Raw genomic sequence first — 21,780 nt, 5'->3', positions numbered from 1 at the left:
GGGCTACTGTAAGTGTTCTGAGCCATGTGTAAGGCAGGCCAGGCTAAGCTATGATGTTAGGTAGCTTTGGCATATGAAAGCATTTTTGACTTACAATGATATTTTCCACTTACAATGAATTCCTTGGGATGTAACCTTGTTGTAAGTTGAAGAGCATCTGTATTTGTCTGTGTGAATTATATTAAGTTGGAAAATATAAGACAAAGGTTTGGGTTAAAGAGCTGGTGATGTTGCCCCTGCAGGGATGCTTGCATGTGTGGGGATCATTCTGACTGTTCTCCAATAGTATTTCTAGAGCCATCCTCTTCCTCCCTGCCTCACTGGTGCCTACAGAGGCTGGCCCCAGGATGCTGAGTCACCTGAGTTCTCTGTGGCTCAGTGAGCAGGGCGCCGGCCCCATATACCGAGGGTGGTGGGTTCAAACCTGGCCCCGGCCAAACTGCAACAAAAAAATAGCCGGGCGTTGTGGCGGGCGCCTGTAGTCCCAGCTACTTGGGAGGCTGAGGCAGGAGAATCGCCTAAGCCCAGGAGTTGGAGGTTGCTGTGAGCTGTGTGACACCACGGCACTCTACCAAGGGCAATAAAGTGAAACTCTGTCTCTACAAAAAAAAAAAAAAAAAAGCTCAATTTAATCCAAGATGGGTGGAGAGGGGAGAGAAGAGACGGGGTGATTTGTGTGCTCTCACACCAATGGGTGCAATGTAAGGGTATATGACATAACTCCTCGGTGTGGGGCACAGCTACAACAGGAACCTTACCTGACAAGCACAAACATTGTAAGCTAATGGTTTGTACCCTCATATTAATCTGAAAAAAAAAAAATTTTTTTTTTTTGGCCAGGGCCGGGTTTGAACCTGCCACCTCTGGTATATGGGGTTGGCGCCCTACTCCTTTGAGCCACAGGCACCGCCCAATCTGAAAATTTTTAAAAAGAAAAAAAACTCAAATAAATTGCATGAAGTGAGATGTAAATACATGAAGAAGGAGATGGACATGGAAATGTGGAATGGTCCACAGACTGAAGAGCTCAAAGTGTTGAAGGATTGTTGGTGTGAAGGTAGCAGGGAAGAGGCTGAAAAGATGGACAGCTATGGAATGCTTGTAATCAGGATATTGGAAATGGTACAGTTAATGATAATAACAGGGTCTAGGGTTTGACCTTGGGAGAATGTGGCTGAGGTGAGGTGGAGCAAGCAATTGTACTAGAGTGCAAGGAACTCTAGTACAAGAAGAGAAGTTGGGGTGTTGGATGGATTGTCTAGGTGGATGTCTTTGTCCAAATGAATAAAGACATGATGAATGGTGGAGAAGTAAATGTAAGCCAAAATGAGTAAGCCTTTAATGAACTTGGTAGATATTGGAAAATGACTGCAACAAGGAGGGATAGTGGGTGGTATAGTCTGTTGAAATGTGCTTCAAAGAAGTTTTGATTTGGGAGAGAGAAGGAAGTTTTGGGGGTGTTTTCTTATTTTTTCTTTTTTTGAGACAGAGTCTCACTTCGTTACCCTGGGTAGAGTGTCATGGCGTCACAGCTCACAGCAACCTCAAACTCTGGGACTATAGGCACTTGCCACAATGCCCAGCTATTTTTTAGAGATGGGGTCTCGTACGTGCTCAGGCTGGTCTCGAACCTGTGAGCTCAGGCAATCCACCCACCTCAGCCTGCCAGAGTGCTGAGATTACAGGTGTGAGCCACTGGGCCTGGATGAGAATAAAGCTTTTGGAAGCAACAACAAGGAACAAGAATTATACCTGCCTCACCTCAAGGTATGCAGAGTGTGGGAGAAAACAAAACAAAACAGCTACTCCCTAAGAGGGTGGCAAGGGGAACATTGTCTTTGGGTGAGAGCCAGGTTTCTCTGAGGAGAAGAAAGCAAAGGGAAAACAGAGAGAAGAGGTTGACGACTGGAGATTTTGTTGATAACGTAAGTTTCAGAGGGTCCAATGAAAGGATTTAGGGTGGGATGGGGAGGAGGTAGGAGACTGAACTCAAGTGGGGATGAACAGGAGCATTTGAGGGCCAGCTAAACAACAATGACAACTGCAAAAACAAAAAAATAGCTGGGCATTGTGGTGGGCGCCTGTAGTCCCAGCTACTTGGGAGGCTGAGGCAAGAGAATTGCTTAAGTCCAAGAGTTTGAAGTTGTTGTGAGCTGTGACACCATAGCACTCTACTGAGGGTGACATAGTGAGATTCTGTCTCAAAAAAAATAAAAAAAAATAAAAATAAAAGCACATATTCTGCAGCCAGATTGTCTGGATTTCTCCTCAGCTACCTAACTTGACCATGGTTAAGTTATTTAACCTCCATATGCCTCAGTTTTCTTATCTGCAAAATGGGAGATAATAATAACACCTGACTTATAGGTTTGTTGTGTGAGGAATAAATCAATACATGAAAAATTCTTAGAATATACTCAGGCACATATGAATGTTTGCTACTTATATTTTCCATAGTAGGCCAGTAGAGTTTGGATCTCAGAAGAGTTTCTTTAGTGTCTAATGCTGAATCTGCCCACAACCATCCAGCCAATAATTAGTGGAGTTCAGGTTCAAAACAGGTTTGTTTAAATTCATATCCTATAGCCCACGTGTCATCAATTGATTGAACAATTAGATAAAGCTCAGCCAAAAGACAGAAGAACTCAACATCATCAATAAACAGGATGTAATCAATACTTATAGATCACTCCTCCCAATGACAGAACACACATTGTTTTCAAGTACTCATGGAACATGTACTAAGATAGATTGTATACGCTGGGCCGTGACACCAACCTTAATAAACTTAAAAATATTAAAATCATATGGAGAATGTTCTCTGACTACAATGGACTAAAACTAGAAATAAATAATAGTAAGGTAACAGGAAAATCTCCAAACACTTGGAAACTAGACAAAACCCATGGCCATGGCCAGTGCAGTGGTTCACACCTGTAACCCTAGCACTTTGGAGGTTGAGCAAAAGGATCGTTTCAGCCCAAGAGTTTGAGACCAGCCTGGGTAACATAGCAAGGCACTGTCTCTAAAAAAACAAAAAACAAAACCAAATTAGGCGTGGTGTTGTGTGCCTGTAGTCCCAGCTACTTGCTTGAGCTTAGTAGTTCGAGGTTGGAGTGAGCTATGATGAAAACACTGTACTCTAAACTTGGCAACAGAGCAAGATATTGTTTCAAATCATACATACACACCTAGCCATGGCCTCACTAGCCCGTGGGTACTAACTGGATAACAACCCACAGCTTCCACTTTGTAATGCCCCCAGTAAGAAAACAAAAGCTCCCAAACCTGCCAGTCATTCACGTGCCAGCATCACACTTCTGGATTGCTTGGAGTTCTCAGTGCCACCCACCCACCCCAAAGCTACCCTGTGTGACATTGATCTCGGATGCAGGCGCTCGCTGTGCTGTGCTCTTTATGTCCTGCTGGCTTTACAGAGGCTCCTTCAGCCCCTGCCATGGTTCCTCTTTTGTAGGGCTCAAAAGAGCCCATGAGTCTGGGTTGGGACCAGCACCCCAAACAGCTTGTGCTGCCCTCCCCAGCCCATACTTCTACCCAAGTACCTACGGGCTACCTTCTTCCTTCCTTGGGCAAAAACTCCATGCATAGCGTCTCAGGCAAATCGACTCCTTACCCACCAAGTGGGCCCAATCTATCTTGGGTCCTGGTTTGGTTACTTTCTACGGGGATGGGCTGGGTGTAGTGGCTAGTGCCTGTAGTCCTAGCTGAGGCAAGAGGATCCCTTGAGCTTAGGAGTTTGAGACTAGCCTGAGCAAGAGCAAGACCCTGTCTCTACTAAAAATAGGAAAAAAATTAACTAGGTGTTGTGGCAGCTGCCTGTAGTTCCAGCTACTCAGGAGGCTGAGGCTAAAGGATTGCTTGAACCCAGGAGTCTGAGGTTGCTGTGAGTTAGGCTGATGCCTTGGCACTCTAGCTTGGGTAGCCTGGGCCAAAAGAGTGAGACTCTGTCTCAAGAAAAAAAAAAGGCACACATGTAAGAATGATGTTTGAGGTCCACTAAACTGACTTCATTATCCACTCAAAACCTTATAAGCTTGTATTTTGAAAATCTTGCCTTAGACTAGGTTTAGCAAACATTTCCCTCCCTCCCTCCTCCCCTCCTTTTGAGACAAAGTTTCACTCTGTTGCCCAGGCTAGAGTGGTCTGGCCTCAGCTTAGTTTACGGCAACTTCTCACTCCTGGTCTCAAGTAGTCATCCTGCCTCTGCCTCCCAGATAGTTGGGATTATAGGTGTCTGCCACAATGCCAAGCTAATTTTTCCATTTTTAGTAGAGATGGGTGTCTCACTTTTGCTCGGGCTGGTTTGGAACTCCTGGGCTAAAGGGGTCCTCCGTCCTTAAGCCTCCCAAAGTGCTAGGATTACAGGTGTGAGCCAACACACCCAGCCAGCAAACTTTTTCTGTAAAGGGCCTGTTAGTATTTTAGACTTTGCAAACCATAGGACTTCTGTTGCAAGTATAGTATTTGAACCCTACCATTTGTATCCTGAAAGTTGCCACAGAAGATACATAAAGAAATGATCATGGCTCTGTTCACTGTAATTTTTTTTTTTTTGAGACAGAGTCTCACTATGTTGCCCTCAGTAGAGTGCTATGACATCACAGCAACCTCAAACACTTGGGCTCAAGTGATTCTCTTGCCTCAGCCTCCTGAGTAGCTGGGACTACAGGCGCTCACCACAATGCCCAGCTATTTTTAGAGACAGAGTCTCACTCTTGGGCGGCGCCTGTGGCTCAGTCGGTAAGGCACCAGCCCCATATACCGAGGGTGGCGGGTTCAAACCCGGCCCCGGCCAAACTGCAACAAAAAAATAGCCGGGCGTTGTGGCGGGCGCCTGTAGTCCCAGCTACTTGGGAGGCTGAGGCAAGAGAATCGCTTAAGCCCAGGAGTTGGAGGTTGCTGTGAGCTGTGTGAGGCCACGGCACTCTACCGAGGGCCATAAAGTGAAACTCTGTCTCTACAAAAAAAAAAAACAAAACAGAGTCTCACTCTTGCTCAGGCTGTTCTTGAACTCCTGAGCTCAATCTACCTGCTTGGATTCCCCAGGGTGCTAGGATTATAGGCGCACCCAGCCTAATTTTTTTTTTTTTTTTTGAAGAGAGGGTCTCACTCTGTCACTCAGGCTGGAGGACAGTGATGAGATCATAGCTCACTGCAGCCTGGAGCTCATGGGTTCAAATAATACTCTGGCCTTGGCCTCTCAAGTAGCTAGGATTACAGGCATATGTGATCATGTTTTAAAATTATTTTGTTTTTAATTAGTTTTTTTTAGACATGGGGTCTGGCTATCTTCCCCAGGCTGGTCTTGAACTCCTGGCCTCAAGTAATGCTCTTACCTTGGCCTCCCAAAGTGCTAGGATTATAATATGAGCCACTGTGCCCAGCTGAACACTGCAATTTAAACTTCATATGATTTTCTTATCATGAAATCTTATTCTTCTTTTGACTTCTCAGGTCAAAGGTCAGAGGTCAAGAAAAGCTGATGGTGGGCCAAATTTGACAGTAGGTCACAGTTTATTGACCCCTGCCATAGACTGTAAGCTTTATAGAGGCAGCGACCGTTATCTGTTTGTTCTCTTCATTGCTTCTTTAGAGTTCAACCCAAAGCCTGTGTGCATTCAGTCAATAGTTGGTAAGTGAATTATTAAAGAGCAAGTTGTCATTAGACATTTTTATTACAGAAGTACTGTGTTCATGGAAGAAAATGAGAAGTACAGCAAAACAAAATGAATAAGCAAATCCATAGTAATCCCACCACTGAGAGATAACCCTATCTTTTTATGGTTTTATGTAGAAGATGGCAAGAATTTAAGGGTTATTTGCTGGCTAAGGGAGTGCTGAAAAATTTTATTTCCCTCAACCCACCTGAGATCTAGACTTCTCCTTTGTAGCTGTAGAGGGTGAAACTGTGAGGAAAGATGAGTAGGGAGGGTGAAAAGGACGGGGTAAGGCAACCTGATAAGCAGTTAATGAGTGCCTGTCTGTGCCAGGCCAGCCTAGACCCTGAGGGATAGAAGTAGTACCGGTTCTCACTGGGTTTACAGTTAGTTGAAAGGGTAGACAAGAAATTATAAGAGTAACACAAAGAGACATATGAAGTGTTTTGAGGGCTTAATGGGGGTGGGGTGTCTAACTTCATCTGGGAGTCAAGAAAAACCTCCTTCCCTAAGGAAGTGACATTTAGGCTGAGACCAGACCTGAGGCTTGGGAAGGAATTAGTTGAGCAAGAAGACGGGAAATTCCACAATGAGAGAACACTTCTTTATTTAGAGGCAGGGTTCTGGCTACAGGGTAGGGAGGGGTACGAACTGGCATATGGTATCAGCCTGCAGGTTGGCAGGGGCCATACTGAAAGATCCTTATCATCTAGATCTCATTACTGGTTTACAGGAACTAAATGAACACATTTAAAAACACCCTGAGGAAGTGATCAGCCAGCTCCTGAATAAGGAACAGTCTACAGAACAAATGATTCAGTTTCTTACCAAACCAGTGGCATGAAAATAAAAATAGGGAGGGAGGTCTGTTATGAAATAAAAGAGACTGAAGAGACATATAAACTATAAGCAATGGGTAGATCTTATTTATTTCTTTTCCTTTTTTTTGAGACAGAGTTTCACTATGTCACCCTCCGTAGAGTGCAGTGGTGTCACAGCTCACAGCAACCTCAAACTCTTGGGCTTAAGCAATTCTCTTGCCTCAGCCTCCCAAGTAGCTGGGACTATAGGCACCTACCACTACACCTGGCTTTTTTTTGCTGCATTTGTCATTGTTGGTTAGCTGGCCCCGGCAGGATTCAAACCTACCAACTTCGGTGCATGTGGCTGGTGCTGTAACCACCGTGCTACAGGCGCCAAGCCATATTTCTTTTTTTCTTTTTTTTTTTTTTTGAGACAGAGCCTCAAGCTGTCACCCTGGGTAAAGTGATGTGGCATCACAGCTCACAGCAACCTCTAACTCCTGGGTTCAAGCGATTCTCCTGCCTCAGCCTCCCAAGTAGCTGGGACTACAGGCAGCTGCCACAACGCCCGGCTATTTTTTGGTTGCAGCCGTCATTGTTTGGCAGGCCCGGGCTGGATTCGAATCCACTAGCTCAGGTGTATGTGGCTGGTGCCTTAGCCGCTTGAGCCACAGGCGCCGAGCCCTTATTTATTTCTTGATTGGAACAAACCAACTGTAAAAGGCATGTTTGAATAGCCAGGGGTTGTGGCCGGCGCCTGTAGTCCCAGCTACTGGGGAGGCTGAGGCAAGAGAATCACCTAAGCCCAGGAGCTGGAGGTTGCTGTGAGCTGTGTGATGCCATGGCACTCTACCGAGGGCAATAAAGTGAAACTCTGTCTCTACAAACAAACAAACAAAAACAAACAAACAAAAAAAGAGCATATTTGGGATAACTGAAGAAATTTGAATATATATTTGGCATTATAAGATATTAAGGAATTATTGTTAATTCCATTGGGTGTGCAGCTTAGTGCCTGTAGTACAGTGGTTACGGTGCCAGCCACATACACCAAAGCTGGCAGGTTCGAACCCGGCCTGGGCTAGCTAAACAACAATGACAACTGCAACAAAAAATAGCTGGGTGTTGTGGCAGGCGCCTGTAGTCCCAGCTACTTGGGAGGCTGAGGCAAGAGAATCACTTAAGCCCAAGAGTTGAGGTTGCTGTGAGCTGTGACACGACGGCACTCTACCGAGGGCAACAGCTTGAGACTGTCTCAAAAAAAAAAAAGAAAATTTTCATTGGGTGTGATAATAGCACCATGGTGATATTTTTTAAAAAGCCCTCATTAGTTTTAAGCACAGATAAGTGAGATAACTGATGTCTGGGGTGTGCTTTAAAATATTCTGGAAAAACATGAAGATGGGAATAATAAAATGAGCAAAATGTTGACATTTGTTGAAGCTAGTTGATAACTTCAACATTATGTTAGATTCATTATGTTAAGTCCCTGGGCTTTTGTTTGTTTGAAAATTTAAATAATATATATATATTTACATATTTTGGAGACAGAGTCTCACTCTGTCATCCTTGATAGAGTGCTCTGGCATCATAGCTCACAGCAACCTTAAACTCTTGGGCTCAAGCGATCCTCTTACCTCAGCTTCCTGAGCATCTGGGACTATAGGTGCTCACCAAAGGCCCGGCAATCCACCTCCTTGGTTTCATAGAGTGCTAGGATTACAGGCCTGAGCCACAGCCAGACTTTGGCACTTCTAAAGAATAATGTCAAGTAGTTTGTAGACTGTTCTACAATTTGGAACTGTCAGGTGTTTTCTTGTGATTAGACTGCGGTTGTGGATTTTGGGGAAGAGTACTACAGAGGCTGATTGTGATCTTCTCATCACACCAGGTAGGGTGTGTCAACAGGGTTGATTATTAACTTCCATCTCTTGGTTTAGGTGTTATTTGCCAGGTTTTTCCATTATTTTCCCCTTGCTATACTTGTAACTCTGAAGTCATCCAACCCACACTCATGGGGATTTTAAGAGCTGAGGAGAGTTATCGAAGGGATTTAAGCAAGGGAGAAACGAGTTCGAATGTCTGTTTTAGGAGAAATACTTTGGGCTGCAAAGTGGAGATGAGATATGGTGGAGTTTGCCATAGGACTGGACATATCTTGATGGACTTGAGTGATTTTTAGGAGAGCAACTCAGCAGGAATTGATTGTTTATTGGACATGAGATGATGTGAGAAGGTGGAGGTAGCTGGGTGGGTGGGGCCTTTCACAAAATCCAAACCGAAGGGTCTGAAAGCCCCTAGGAGCTTGCTTCCCTAGTGAGAAGCCAATCCACTTTAGTCTTTCCTTAGAGAAGTTAGCCAGGTCCCTGAGGGTTATTTGGGTTGGAAAATGATTTAGTGACCTATATATTAGGAGAGGTTTGGGATTACCAAGTTGGATCCCTGGCTCTGAGACACAGAAGGGACAGCCCTAAGAGGGAGCGAAAGGGAATGAGGGATACTTCATGTCTGAATCCTCTCTCTTTTCCCAGTTTGATGACCCAAGTAGAAGAAAGTAATCAAAGGGTCAATGACTCAGTGTTTTCAACAAGTAATTTTATTTACCTTTCGGGTTCCGTCTACCAATCCTCCCCCTCAGGCGTAGTGTGTTTGCATATTTTCCTTTCCGAGGAGTTTGTGGAAGGGGACCGACTGCCACATTCCCAGCGCTTATCTCCGCCGCCGGGTGCCCCGCCCGGGTTTCTTTTCCCCCCGGCGCCTTCGGGTGGGAGCGGGAGGAGCGGCAGGAGTTGGGGCCGGGGGCGCTGGGCCCGGCGCCAGACGGCCCCCGCTGCCCTGCGGAGGCTTGTAGACCAAGTGGAAGATAAAGGCGTTGCAGTACCTGGGGGAGGCGTGGCGGTCAGGGGGGCGGGGCTTGAGGACCCCGCCCTGGTTCCTCGTCGGGTGGGGCTAGACGCAGGGTTGGCCAGCTAAAAGTTATCCACATTTTTTTCTGGGGTGGGACCGGGAGCTGGGGAGATTTTGTGAGCTGGATCTAAAGAGGGTTGTGCTTGGGTGGTGAGAAGCGGGGCGGAGAAGGCAGGTGTGGGCTGAGCGGGGGAGGGTCCAGGGCAGCAGAGACTAGGGCAGAGGCGGGCCTTTTCAGATTCCGTGGAGCTAAGGGTCGGGAAGGAAACGGGGAGGGTCGCGGGCCCTCACCAGGGCATGCAGTTGTCGGCCGCTCTAAGGCGAAAGGGAGAGCGGAAAGGGTTGGGCTGCGGAGGGCTGGCGCCCCCTCCAGTTGCCACCGCCATGGTCTGGTCGTCCATCACACAACCATACTCTCCGCTCTCGGTGAAGAAGGCCGGCACCCGGAGGGACTGCGGGGGAGGACAGGGCCTCAGAGACGCTTGGTTCCCTGCACCAGGTCCATCTCGAGAACCAGGAGGGCACTCAGGGCTGGAACCAAGGCCCCAGGACAGACCGGGATGGAGGAGAGACACCGGGCAGACACGGGGCGGGGCAAAAGGGCGGTGCATTCTCCCTGCTCCCTGGGTCTGGGGCAGAGGATACCGCAGAGACTTTCAGAGAAAGCTGGGAGAGGGGCTGGGCTGGACGTGAGAGAAGTAACCTCCCACCTGTAAACGGGGCAGAGAGCTCAGCCAAATGTCCTTGAGACCAAAGCCGGAGTTAAATCCTAGGGACAGAGAGGAGGGAGAAGCTGGCTCCCACGGTCTGTTTCTCTCCTAACTTCCCGATGCCTACCCTTGAGCCCTAGGCTCTTACCAATAACCAGGTCAGGCTTGGGCCCCTGGAGTAGGTGGTAGGGCCTTGCAGACACCTTAATCTGCAGGTCCCTGCGGCCCCCCTTCTCCTTAGTACCAGAGTTGAGACGAGCTGATGTGCCAGAACCTGAACGGACAGACACCTCGGGGCCATCCTGAGGGTGGGATGGGGAAGCCACTGAAAGTAAGAGTGCTGGAGGATGCACCAGGCAAGACAGGGGAGGGGGAAGTGTCAGGAGGCCACTAGAGGGACCAGGGCTGGAGAGCTGGGCCCCCCTCAGCCCTCACCCTCTGCAGGGTAAAATGCTGCTGATCACTCTCAGGAGGCAGACCATCACCCACAAACTGCAGTTCCAGGGCCACGTGGGGGAGAAGGACCAAGAGCTCCTGAAGGACAAGGGGGAAGGACAGATTTGGGTCTCACATTGTGTCCATCCCCACACCAAAATTCCCAACCCTCGGGCCAGGAGAAACTTACCCAAAACACCATGACAAGGTCAAACTCCTTCTCAGCCTCTATTACGTGTATTTTCAGCGATTGTTTGTTCTGGATGTTGAGCTCAGGGACTGGGTGAGAAGCCAGTTCTTTAAAGAGGTTGTCTTCCCTAACTCCTCGTTTTGCCCCTGCACCCTTCCCCACCCGGCTCAGCTCTCCTTACAGGACTGGGGCACCAGATGGGTGATGACGTAGTACACAGTCAGTGGATAGGTGAGAAGCACAGCCATGGGGGAGTCCAAGCTGAGGCCACGCCATGTGTAGTAGTCCTGCCATGAGCCTGGGGGGTGTGGGTTACTGGAGGACCTGGCACTGGACCTGGACCCTGAGCGCCTCTAGTCCAATAGCCTCTTTTTCTCAGCTACTCAGGCTTCTGGCTCTCCAGTCTCTGTCCCTCCCCCTAGTTTCCCACAGGGCCCCTCTGGCTCACCAAAGAGGCTTCTAGGTGGGTCTAGGGGCACAGGAGGCATGAGGGCAGGCCCTTCTCCCTGGAGAAGCTGATAGGGATCTTCTGAGAGATTGAAAGGAAGCAGAGGGGCCCTGGGTCAGGGCGATCCCATGGGACACATTTCCCTCTTCCTTCCAAAGGACCTGTATTCCTTGAGAGGCCCTTGAGCTGCAGCTAGAGAAAGGGGGTTTGCCTAGGGCGGGGTCAGCAGGGGTGACCTTTTGAGGGCTGGGGAAAGGCCTGAAATGGCCCTGGTGGAACGGGTAGGCATTCAGTTTGTATGTGGAAGGCTAATCTGGGACCCAGACAACTTTTCCTCCCTAGTCCTCTAGGCTGAGGGGCCCAGGCCTGAAGAGGGACCCAACACACCACTGAGAAGATGGCCAAAGGATGGCATGTTGCCCCGGGGGTCCCTAGGGGTGCTAGGGCCTGGAATCAGCATGCTGAGCTGGGTCCAGTAGCCACGAGTGAGGCCTCGAGAGGCCAGGAAGGCTTCCTTGTTGAAGGTTTCACTGGTCACCTCTGAAGAAGGAGGAGGAGAGGAGATGAGGGCCTAGAGTTTAGGACCCCTCCCCAAGGACCCTGGATTTGAGTCTAGTTCCAGTCAGGGGTGGAAATAACATCTCCAGAGGGTGCACAATGGACCACACACCAAGCCCACATAATCCTTGTAACAATTTCATGAGTACTTACATTTGTTAGAATCCCTCTTTTACAGATGAGGAAACTGTACCCCAAGAAGTAAAGTAATTTGTTTAAGGTTACACTGCCAGTTAGTGGTAGAGTTGGGGAGCAAGCATTTGAATCCCTATCTCCCAAGCTCCCAATCTCTCTCAGGGCCCCAGGCACACAGTCCTCTGCTTCAGAGACCCTGTCTCCACCACCTAGCCTCCAGACTTTATTACAGGGTCTAGACTACAGCCCCAGGCACCCAGGTCAGCAACCACTCTGACCTCCTTATGGTACCTGCAGTGTAGGTAAAAGGCAAGGATGCTAGTTCCCCTGCCCGCTCCATGAAGGTTGCAAGCCTTGGGCACCAAAATCGGTGGCTCACATCATCTGGGCACCGTCGCCAGTCAGCCCGGAGACAAGCTTCTCCACAGTACAAGACAGCACTGCACTGGGGGCTGGGGACATGGGGATTAACACACTTCGTGTGGGCACGAAGTGTTAACCACGAAGTGTTAACCTCTAAAGGTCCTGTCTGCTGTCCATCTGCACCATAAGCTGCCCATATGCCATTTGGCCTGTTTGTCTTATACCCTCTAACTGCTTGTAACAGCCTGGTTTTTTTTTTCCTGTAGAGACAGAGTCTCACTGTACTGCCCTCGGGTAGAGTGCCATGACATCACACGGCTCACAGCAACCTCTAACTCTTGGGCTTAGGCGATTCTCTTGCCTCAGCCTCCCGTGCAACTGGGACTACAGGCGCCTGCCAAAACACCTGGCTATTTTTTTGTTGCAGTTTGGCCTGGGCTGGGTTTGAACCCGCCACCCTCGGCATATGGGGCCGGTGCCCTACTCACTGAGCCACAGGCGCCACCCAGCCTGTTTGTTTTTTCTTTTTCTTTTTTGAGACCGAGTCTCACTCTGAGAGTGCAGTAGTGGGGTGATCATACCTCACTGGTATGATCACAAATTCCTGGGCTCAAGCAATCATCCTGCCTCAGTTTCTCAAAGAGCTGGGATTATAGGTGTCAGCCACTGCACTCAGCCTGTAATAGCCTGTTTGTTGTTTCCTCCCTGTCTTCTTAGCGCCTTCCTTGCCCCTCATTTTGTCTGCTAGGCCCCACCAGCCTGCTTTTTTTCTATTAATCTGTTGGGGTCTTCCTCTCCCTCCAACTTTGCAGGCTGCTCACCAGGGTGTCAGCTTCACTTCAAAGCTATGCCTGTGACAAACATGGCAGGTTCGAGCCCGAAGGGAAGCAAAGGTGAAGCCTGGCCGGGGGCCCCACGTCCGCATTGGGGTCTTGGCTAACTTCACACCCAGTCTTGGGACCAGGCTCTCCAGCTGTCTGAATAAGGGTAGAGATGGCATCAGGCTGCAGGGTTCAGGAGTCCAGGAGTCCAGGCCTCCAGACCCCCCACCCTCAGACACCAGATTTCTGTACCGATGCAGCTGGGCATCTCCCACCGTAAGCTGTCGGGGTTTTCGGGGGTCCCCAGAGCCCATGGGACAGGCCATGCTGTGGCAGAGGAGAGCATAGGCCCGAGAAGCCAAGTTGTCCGTCCCCGATCCCTGGGAGACAGTCCCTTGAGCTCCATCCATTAGCAGGTCAATGCCCAAGATGGTGCCATGCTCATCTGTCACCAGTAAGAGGCAGGAAAGGTGCAAAGGTGCAGCCTCTGGGGAAAGAGGGAAAAGATGGGGTGAGGGGCGTAGCAGGAGAGGGATTCCAAACTCAGATGTAACACAGGGGCCAGGCAAGTAACTTCAGTGAGTAAAGATGGGTAGAGAGGTCATGATCCATCTATAGGGAACAGCTTCTACCTAGGACCAGAATGTGCTGCCATGCAGAAATATAGGCCCCCCGTCAGAACTTTTTTTCTTGAGAATGTATAAATCCAGGGTGGGTTCTGAGTGGCTGGGGAGGGCTTTCTGAGTTGACGGGGAGGGGAATATGGCTGGGCAGAGTTTAAGGCAGGGCCAGCCCCAGGGTCTTACCACTTCTCTTCTCTGGTCCTGCTTCATCCTCCACCCTGTCCTCTTTGCAGCCGTCCTCACCACCTCCTGCCTCTTGCTCAGCCTCCTCTGGCTCCCCTGGAGGGTTTGCTTCCTGGGGGGACTCTTTACTGATAGGGGCTGGCTCACCACCCTCCTCTGGTTCCACCTTCTCTGCGCCTGCACCCTCCTCCACTCCATTCTCTTCCTCTTCCATCTCCTCCTCTCCTTCCTCCCCATCCTCTAGGCTGACAAAGCTGACATAGGGGCTCAGGTCTCGCAGGTGGAGTGGAGGCTCATCCCCCAGGAGCCGGGCAGCCCCTAGGCCTGCTCCAGGGCCTGGCTCTGCCCCTTGCCCCAGGCTGATGCCCACACTACGGTTGGGCAAGACATGGAGCACCCAGAGGGCAGGGTCCTGGGGCAGCCTCCTGATCTGAGCCTCCAGCGGTCGCCAGTGGCCCTCAAGGCTGGCCCCTACAGCCCCACGCTCTGCCACAAACTTTCGGAACCAGCCAAAGAGGAGGGCAGCAAAATCAAGGAACTCATCTCGGTATCCAGACACAAACTCCATGTCTTCAAGGGCACAAGGCGTGGGCCCAGACTGAACAGAGGGAGAGATAGATGGTGAGGGACAGGGTAGTGGTGAGAGTTTGAGGCTGGGTCACAAATTGGGGGAGAGAGTGTTTGAGGGTCCCTTAGGGTGGGCTCTATGGATGAGTGTCAGGAGCTGAGAATAGAAATTTTCAGGACTGAGGATGAAATGGGTAGTTGGACTTGAAAGTGGGCAATTAGAGTTGCAGATGAGTATCCAGGGACGAGACCCTCAAAAGTAGGGTTTAAATGAAAGAATAGAGATGAGGGTGGCTAATCCTATTGGGAAGGATTAGGTGAGGAAAGAGTTTTGGATCCTCTTGTGGGGGTATGGGAAGAGGAGCGACGGCATTCCCCGAGCTTCGATGGGCTTGGCAAAGAGCCCCGCCGCCCCAGTCCTCCGGTACCTGCAGCCGCCACCACTTTTCGAAGGTAAATACCTCGGGGGAGGGTAAAGGGGTTCGATCATGACGTGAGGGCTGCCCGAGCCCACTGCCAGCTCCTCGGCTGGCCACGCCCCCTGGCCTCGGGGCGTCAGCTGGTGGCTGCTCTGGACAGAGCGAGCCGGGCTGCGGTCAGACGTGGTGACTCTCAGGCCATGTGACTGGAGCCCGGGAAGTGAAAGCATCTGGAAAGAGGCGGGGCTGGTGTTTCATCCATTTCCCAGGTCCGCTTGCTGACCTGGGGCAGGCGGAGGGAGCTGGCAACCGAACCAACCGAATCAGCTTGTCCCGCCGTGGGCCCACCTGCCTCGCCCCGCCTCGCCCCGCATCCTGAGTTTTCTTTCGGTTTCTTCAAACATTCCTGGCTGCCCCCTCGCCTGAGGCTCCGGTCCAGTCGCGGGGGCGCAGGGCGAAGGAGCTCCGCCTCCGGGGGTTTCCCCGCCGCTGCTGGAGGCTGGCACCGCGAGGGCTCGGCAGTACTGACCGCACGGTCCGTTCCCGACGGCGGGAGCGCGGGAAGGAAGGGCGCCGCCGCCTCGCGCCCCCTGCCCAGCCCGGACTCGTCTCCTTCCGAATCTCAGGCGGGCGGGGGGAAAGGAAGCCACTTTGAGAAATCAGCGGGACGTCACACTCTGGAGCCTGTGTGGGCGTCAGACTGGTCAAGGCAGCTCCAACCCCCAAACTCTGCCCAGCCCCGAGATGTGGCCCGGCTGGTTACCCTGTTCCTTGCTTCTACTCCTGCTGGCTCAGCTGACTCAGCCAGGTAAGGAGTCCAGGGAGCTGGAGACTCAGATCCCGGAGTCCCAGGCCACGGGAATGGATGTGGGAGAGGACAGTAGAGCCGCGGAGTTAAGTGTGGAGCCAGGCGCTGCCAGGGTCCCCTAGGCAGCCGGGACAAGGAGAAGGCAAGCCGCCTGGTGTTGGGGACAGAGGCTGGGACGCCTGAGCCCAGGTGGGATTATGGATGTATTGTGAGTGTGTCGTGTGGGTTGAGCCTGGCGGTCAGACCCTGGGGCCTAGGGGAGAGGCTGCAAGGGGGCAGGGGATTGGAGGTTAAATGACAGCAGGGGAGAGGCCCTTGGCCTGAGAAGCTATGCTGACCACCCCTATCCTGTTCAGGTGATGGCAATGAGAACAGCATCGCTGGAAGTTGTCACTGTGATAAAATAATTTCTTCTGACTCTCCCCCTTCGGTTCAATTCATGGGTCACCTCCGAATACATCTGAAAGGCTACCGGCAATGTCCAAATTATGTCAGGTAATCTCACCTGTACCTGCAAGAGCAGATCCCGTCAGATGCCTCCAGGACCCTCCCTGGTCAAACCCAAAGAACTCCTATCGAGTGGACCTACCCACCTTGGGGTTCTGTTTGCCCCTTAATTTCTTTGTCCCACCTAGCTGGGGATTTCCCAGTTCTAGCAGAAGTGACATTTCTTGGTAGTGCCTATGTATCTTTGGAATGAGGAAATTGCTGGAGAAGAGGAGGAGGAGCCACACCTCAGACCTGGTCTTTTCTCTGCAGGTTCCAGCTACGTGTCCGGAGTGTGTGTGGGGGCAGCAAAGCCCAGTGGGTTCAAGAATTGATGCGCTGCTTTGATCTCCAAGGTGAGAGCTCCACTCTCCTCTTCAGGCTCTGTCTCTGCTCAGTGACCTCCACTGCACAATTTTCTTTGCCTTGGTCCTTCCCCCCACGACTTCACACTTCCTAGAATGATCCTGACCAAAGTCCTTTCAATTTTCGATCCTGTTGATCAAAGATCATTCATGACCACTTTCATGATTTTTGCTGCAGAGTTAAGTGTGGAGTCAGGTGCTGCCAATGTCTCCTAGGCAGCTGGGACAAGAAGGCGGCCAGCCACCTGGGGTTGGGGACAGAGGCTGGGCTGCCTGGGCCCAGGTGGAGTTATGTATTGGGAGTGCGAAGTGTGGGTTGAGCCTAGCAGTGAGGCCATTATTTACTTAATGTTTTTTCTTGAAATCAAGGCACTATTTTTGTTTTCCAGTATTTAATTATGAAAATATAACCAAAAGTTGAAAGAATTATGCAATGAATATCCACATACCCACTACCTAGATTCTACACAATTTGATATATACTTACATAGTTCTTTGATATAATGGAGATATTTTATATATTGCAATGTTGATTTTACAGCATTTTACTATATTTACTTTAATCCACGTTCATTGTGGAGCCTCTATTTATCCTTCTGTCATCAATCACCTTACTTTTTGATGCATTTTAAAGTAGTTGCAGGCATCATTGTACTTCATTCCAAAATGTTTCAGCGTGCATACATGTGTCTAGGAGAGTTCAATCTCTTACTTCTTCTTTTGAGGTAAAATTTACATACATTGACATGAATAAAGCTTAAGTGTACACAAACAAGTCTCAAAAAACTTAAATAGCGGCTGGGGCCTATAGCGCAGCTGCTAGGGTGTCAGCCACATACACTGGAGGTGGCGGGTTCGAATCCAGTCCGGGTCTGCCAAACAACAATAACAACTACAACCAAAAATAGCCGGGCATTGTGGTGGACGCCTGGAGTCACAGCTACTGGGAGGCTGAGGCAAGAGAATCACTTAAGCCCAAAAGTTGGAGGTTGCTGTGAGCTGTGATGCTACAGCACTCTACGGAGGGCAACATAGTGAGACTCTGTATTGAAAAAAAAAAAAAGACAAAAACTTAAATAGCAACTTATCCGAAGCAATAATATCTGTGAAGTCACGAGTTTGGTATGCTGGTTGTATTTTTCTCCTAAAATAAATATACAACCTTTACAGTTGTTCTTCCACACCCTGGTTACAGTTGTCTTGGGTAGCGTCAGTGGTGCCCATACTGCCCTTCATGCTGCCTAGACCTACATCATTTCATTCAATCCCCCCGGCTCCCTTGACTCTTGGTACTAAAATTATCCTCATTTTACAGCAGAAAGATAGGAGCAGAGTGGTGAGAAACATGGGGCAAGGTCACACAGCTCATGTGTAGCACAGCCAGGGTTCCAATGCTGGGCTCCTCTCCTGACTTCTCGGTTCAGACCACTCTCTTGTCTCAGTGCTTGCATCTTGTGGTTTAATCACTTCTTTGTCCCCTACTTTCCCCCTCTGTTGCTTCCTTCCTCTCCTGGCCTTCACCTTTCCCTTTGAGGTTCTCCTTGACCCACTGCTCTTCCCTCTTTTGGAGCTCAGAACGTGGCACCAGGGCAATTAAGAAAGCAGCAGGGGCCGCGCCTATGGCTCAGTCGGTAAGGCGCCGGCCCCATATACCAAGGGTGGCAGGTTCAAACCCGGCCCCGGCCAAACTGCAACCAAAAAATAGCCAGGCGTTGTGGCGGGCGCCTGTAGTCCCGGCTACTTGGGAGGCTGAGGCAAGAGAATCACTTAAGCCCAAGAGCTGGAGGTTGCTGTGAGCTGCGTGATGCCACGGCACTCTACCGAGGGCCATAAAGTGAGACTCTGTCTCTACAAAAAAAAAAAAAAAAGAAAACAGCAGAAGGTGACTCAGAGCCCCTGCTATCTTTCTGTGTGAACTAGTCATAAAGGAATACTGCACCTCACCTGGAAATAGGCCATAAGACCCTCATTCCATAGGGGTCCTGCCCTCTCCTGAGGGCCAAGAAGAATCCGAATAGACAGGCCTTGCTGTTCCCCTTTTTATCCAATCACACTTCTACACAACTGTCCTTTCTTCACTGAACCTAAGCATAAAAATAGTTTTCCCTGGGTCTTTGGGTTTTCATTTCTGAAGGATTCTGTCATGTAAAACTTTGATTAAATTTGTTATGCTTTTCTCTTGTTAATCTGTTTTTTGTTATCAGGTGTCAGCCATGACCCTTGTGAAGGGTGAGTTAAAGATATACTTTTTCTTTCTTTCTTTTTTTTTTTTTTGTAGAGACAGAGTCTTACTTTATGGCCCTTGGTAGAGTGCCGTGGCATCACACAGCTCACAGCAACCTCCAGCTCCTGGGCTTAAGCGATTCTCTTGCCTCAGCTTCCCGAGTAGCTGGGACTATAGGTGCCCGCCACAGCACCCGGCTACTTTTTGTTGCAGTTTGGCTGGGGCTGGGTTTGAACCCGCCACCCTTGGCATATGGGGCCGGCGCCCTACTCACTGAGCCACAGGCGCCGCCCATGATATACTTTTTTCTTACCCTTATTTTCTTCTTCTTATTCTCCTCTGCTAGCCCTGATTTCTTATTTCTTTCTTCTCCAGAATGTGGACATGGTCACACAGGGCCTCTGAGTCACCAGAAGCATTTGCCTCCCCCCAGCACCCAGCTTCCTGAGCCCTCAAACATGGGCACCCCTGCCCAGATACTTGTGCCATCCACTCTGCAATCTACCCAGCACCCCACCCTTTCACCAGGATCACTGTCCTTGGACAAGGAGCTCCCTCATCCCAATGTAATATCCCCCCCGCCCACTGTGGGCCACAGACTTGGAGCTGGGCACAAGACTGGGGAGAACCAGAAACAGCTAGAAGAAAGTGCTGGTCCAAAAGCTGACATATCAACCATAGTGCCAATTCTGCCCCTCCTGGTCGTGATTTTCCTCCTCACTGGAATCCTTGTGTATGTGGTGTGCAAGAGGAGGAGGGAGAAGTCACTGCAGTCCTCTCCAGGTACACTGACCCTCTGAATGGGACTCTTAGGTTTCCTGGGAGATGTCCTGCTCCCAGTAGCTTCTAGGTGACTGGAAAGCCAGCCCAGGCACACAAGGATTAAGCCTGCCTGCACCATGGATCATAGACTGTGAAGGCAGAGTCAGCCAGAAACTGTAGAGTGGAGAGGGAGGGAAGCCATTCTGGGCCCAGGGGCGAGTACCAGGAGCAAGAAGATGGCTATGCCATAAAATTTAGGGAAATGGAATAAAAAAAAAAAAAAAAAAAGGCAGGGCGGCGCCTGTGGCTCAGTCAGTAAGGCGCCGGCCCCATATACCGAGGGTGGCGGGTTCAAACCCTGCCCCGGCCAAACTGCAATCAAAAAATAGCCGGGCGTTGTGGCGGGCGCCTGTAGTCCCAGCTGCTCGGGAGGCTGAGGCAAGAGAATCGCTTAAGCCCAGGAGTTGGAGGTTGCTGTGAGCTGTGTGAGGCCACAGCACTCTACAGAGGGCCATAAAGTGAGACTCTGTCTCTACAAAAAAAAAAAAAAAAAGGCAGATAATGCCTAGACCAAGATATTGGGTAATGAAGCTGTGGAGAAAGGTGAGGGACATTTATTCAATTCACAGATCTTTACTGAACATCTACTGTCACCAGACCATAGAGTTAATGTCTTGCAGTCTGATTGCCCAGTTCAAGCTATCACCCCTGAAACCTCCTTGATCTCAGAGCTCATCTCTCAATTTCTTTATCCTTTCCAGATTTGCATCTTCATTATAGCCCTGTGACACCAGACTCCAACACCTGATCCAAGAAGAAAAGCTTATGAGGGTTGACTGTGATTCATTTCTACAAAAATTCTTTGTTATTAATGAGAGCAGGCAATCTCTGGTACACAGAAGACACTCAATTGCATTCTCTTACAGCCCTCATTTAAAAAAAGCCATATACAGAATCTGCCTCTGGACTGGATGACAGCTTGAATAGATTCTATGCATTTCTTAACTACTAAAAATCATTTTTTAAATTATTGGCTCTTCTTTCTGGAGACACAAACCTCAGGCTATTTCCCTCTTATCATGATTGCTGGTTTCAGTTTTGCTAATGGTTCCCCCTTGTCCTAAGTGTCTCTTCACACTACACCAGTTGTTCCTCCCTAACTTCATTCCTCTCCTGTTCCTCCCTGAATCCCACAATGAAGGCCTGGACTTTCATTTCGCTTTCATCTACAGGGAACAGCTTCTATCTAGTACTAGAATGTGCTGCCATGCAGAAATGTAGGCCCCCCATCAGAACTTTTTTTTTTGAGAATGTATAAATCCAAGGTGGGTCCTGAGCGGCTGGGGCGGGCTTTCTGAGTTGAAGGGGAGGGGAATATGGCTGGACAGGGTTTAAGGCAGGGCCAGCTCTGGGATCTTACCACTTCTCTGTCTCTTCCTCCTTTCTGGTCCTGCTTCATCCTCCGCCCTGTCCTCTCTGCAGCCGTCCTCACCACCTCCTGCCTCCTGCTCAGCCTCCTCTGGCTCCCCTGGAGGGTTTGCTTCCTGGGGGGACTCTTTTTTTTTTTTTAATTAAATCATAGCTGTGTACATTAATGTGATCATGGGGCACCATACCCTGGTTTCATAGACCTTTTGACACATTTTCATCACACTGGTTAACATAGACTTCCTGGCATTTTCTTAGTTATTGTGCTAAGACATTTACATTCCACATTTACTAAGTTTCACGTATACCCTTGTAAGATGCACTGCAGGTGTAATCCCACCAATCTCCCTCCCTCTGCCTCCCTCCCCCCTCCCTCCCCTCCCTTTCCCCCTTCCCCTATTCTTAGGTTGTAACTGGGTTATAGCTTTCATGTGAAAGCCATAAATTAGTTTCATAGTAGGGCTGAGTACATTGGATACTTTTTCTTCCATTCTTGAGATACTTTACTAAGAAGAATATGTTCCAGCTCCATCCTGGGGGGACTCTTTACTGATAGGGGCTGGCTCACCACCCTCCTCTGGTTCCACCTTCTCTGCGCCTGCACCCTCCTCCACTCCATTCTCTTCCTCTTCCACCTCCTCCTCTCCTTCCTCCCCATCCTCTAGGCTGACAAAGCTGACATAGGGGCTCAGGTCTCGCAGGTGGAGTGGAGGCTCATCCCCCAGGAGCCGGGCAGTCCCTAGGCCTGCTCCAGGGCCTGGCTCTGCCCATTGTCCCAGGCTGATGCCCACACTACGGTTGGGCAAGACATGGAGCACCCAGAGGGCAGGCTCCTGGGGCAGCCTCCTGATCTGAGCCTCCAGCGGT

At 49.8% G+C, this 21,780-nt stretch overlaps 2 protein-coding genes across 3 annotated transcripts; one reads left to right on the top strand and one right to left on the bottom strand.

The window, feature by feature from the left end:
* Nucleotides 1–9,072: 9,072 nt before the first annotated feature.
* On the bottom strand, nucleotides 9,073–14,782 carry ZMYND15 (zinc finger MYND-type containing 15). 2 transcript variants are annotated; one of them, XM_053570359.1, is made up of 13 exons: nucleotides 13,855–14,782; nucleotides 13,301–13,535; nucleotides 13,049–13,204; nucleotides 12,156–12,316; nucleotides 11,559–11,711; nucleotides 11,172–11,252; nucleotides 10,905–11,021; nucleotides 10,724–10,812; nucleotides 10,534–10,632; nucleotides 10,247–10,400; nucleotides 10,099–10,157; nucleotides 9,680–9,840; nucleotides 9,073–9,362 (listed from the first exon to the last, which is right to left on the bottom strand). In XM_053570359.1, the coding sequence occupies exons 1-13, from the start codon at nucleotides 14,420–14,422 to the stop codon at nucleotides 9,191–9,193; spliced, it is 2,205 nt and encodes a 734-aa protein (XP_053426334.1). In that variant the 5' UTR covers nucleotides 14,423–14,782; the 3' UTR covers nucleotides 9,073–9,190. The 2 variants fall into 2 exon arrangements, with proteins under 2 accessions (XP_053426334.1, XP_053426335.1); XM_053570360.1 differs by lacking the exons at nucleotides 10,099–10,157; nucleotides 10,247–10,400.
* A 199-nt stretch (nucleotides 14,783–14,981) lies between these two features.
* LOC128570835 (C-X-C motif chemokine 16-like) lies at nucleotides 14,982–20,621 on the top strand. Its single transcript, XM_053570365.1, has 5 exons — nucleotides 14,982–15,648; nucleotides 16,005–16,143; nucleotides 16,408–16,490; nucleotides 19,099–19,506; nucleotides 20,247–20,621. Exons 1-5 carry the CDS (start codon nucleotides 15,585–15,587, stop codon nucleotides 20,291–20,293), a joined length of 741 nt encoding a protein of 246 aa, XP_053426340.1. The 5' UTR covers nucleotides 14,982–15,584; the 3' UTR covers nucleotides 20,294–20,621.
* The last annotated feature ends 1,159 nt before the right edge of the window (nucleotides 20,622–21,780 follow it).

The sequence above is a fragment of the Nycticebus coucang genome, chromosome 18 (genome assembly GCF_027406575.1).
Source record: "Nycticebus coucang isolate mNycCou1 chromosome 18, mNycCou1.pri, whole genome shotgun sequence".
In the NCBI taxonomy this organism is placed as follows: domain Eukaryota; kingdom Metazoa; phylum Chordata; class Mammalia; order Primates; family Lorisidae; genus Nycticebus; species Nycticebus coucang.
Note: the sequence above shows the minus strand (reverse complement) of the source record. Positions and strands in the feature narration are given on the sequence as shown.

Bases quoted from the DNA above. Each gene is read 5' to 3' on its own strand.
- ZMYND15 (XM_053570359.1), bottom strand. From the start codon at position 14,422: ATGGAGTTTGTGTCTGGATACCGAGATGAGTTCCTTGATTTTGCTGCC. The intron at 11,712-12,155 runs GTACCATAAGGA...CTCCTTCTTCAG, and splicing joins GCCTTTTACCTACACTGCAG to AGGTGACCAGTGAAACCTTC. The intron at 11,253-11,558 runs GTGTGTTGGGTC...TCAATCTCTCAG, and splicing joins CTTTGGCCATCTTCTCAGTG to AAGATCCCTATCAGCTTCTC.
- LOC128570835 (XM_053570365.1), top strand. From the start codon at position 15,585: ATGTGGCCCGGCTGGTTACCCTGTTCCTTGCTTCTACTCCTGCTGGCT. The intron at 16,491-19,098 runs GTGAGAGCTCCA...TTTCTTCTCCAG, and splicing joins GCGCTGCTTTGATCTCCAAG to AATGTGGACATGGTCACACA. The intron at 19,507-20,246 runs GTACACTGACCC...TATCCTTTCCAG, and splicing joins GTCACTGCAGTCCTCTCCAG to ATTTGCATCTTCATTATAGC.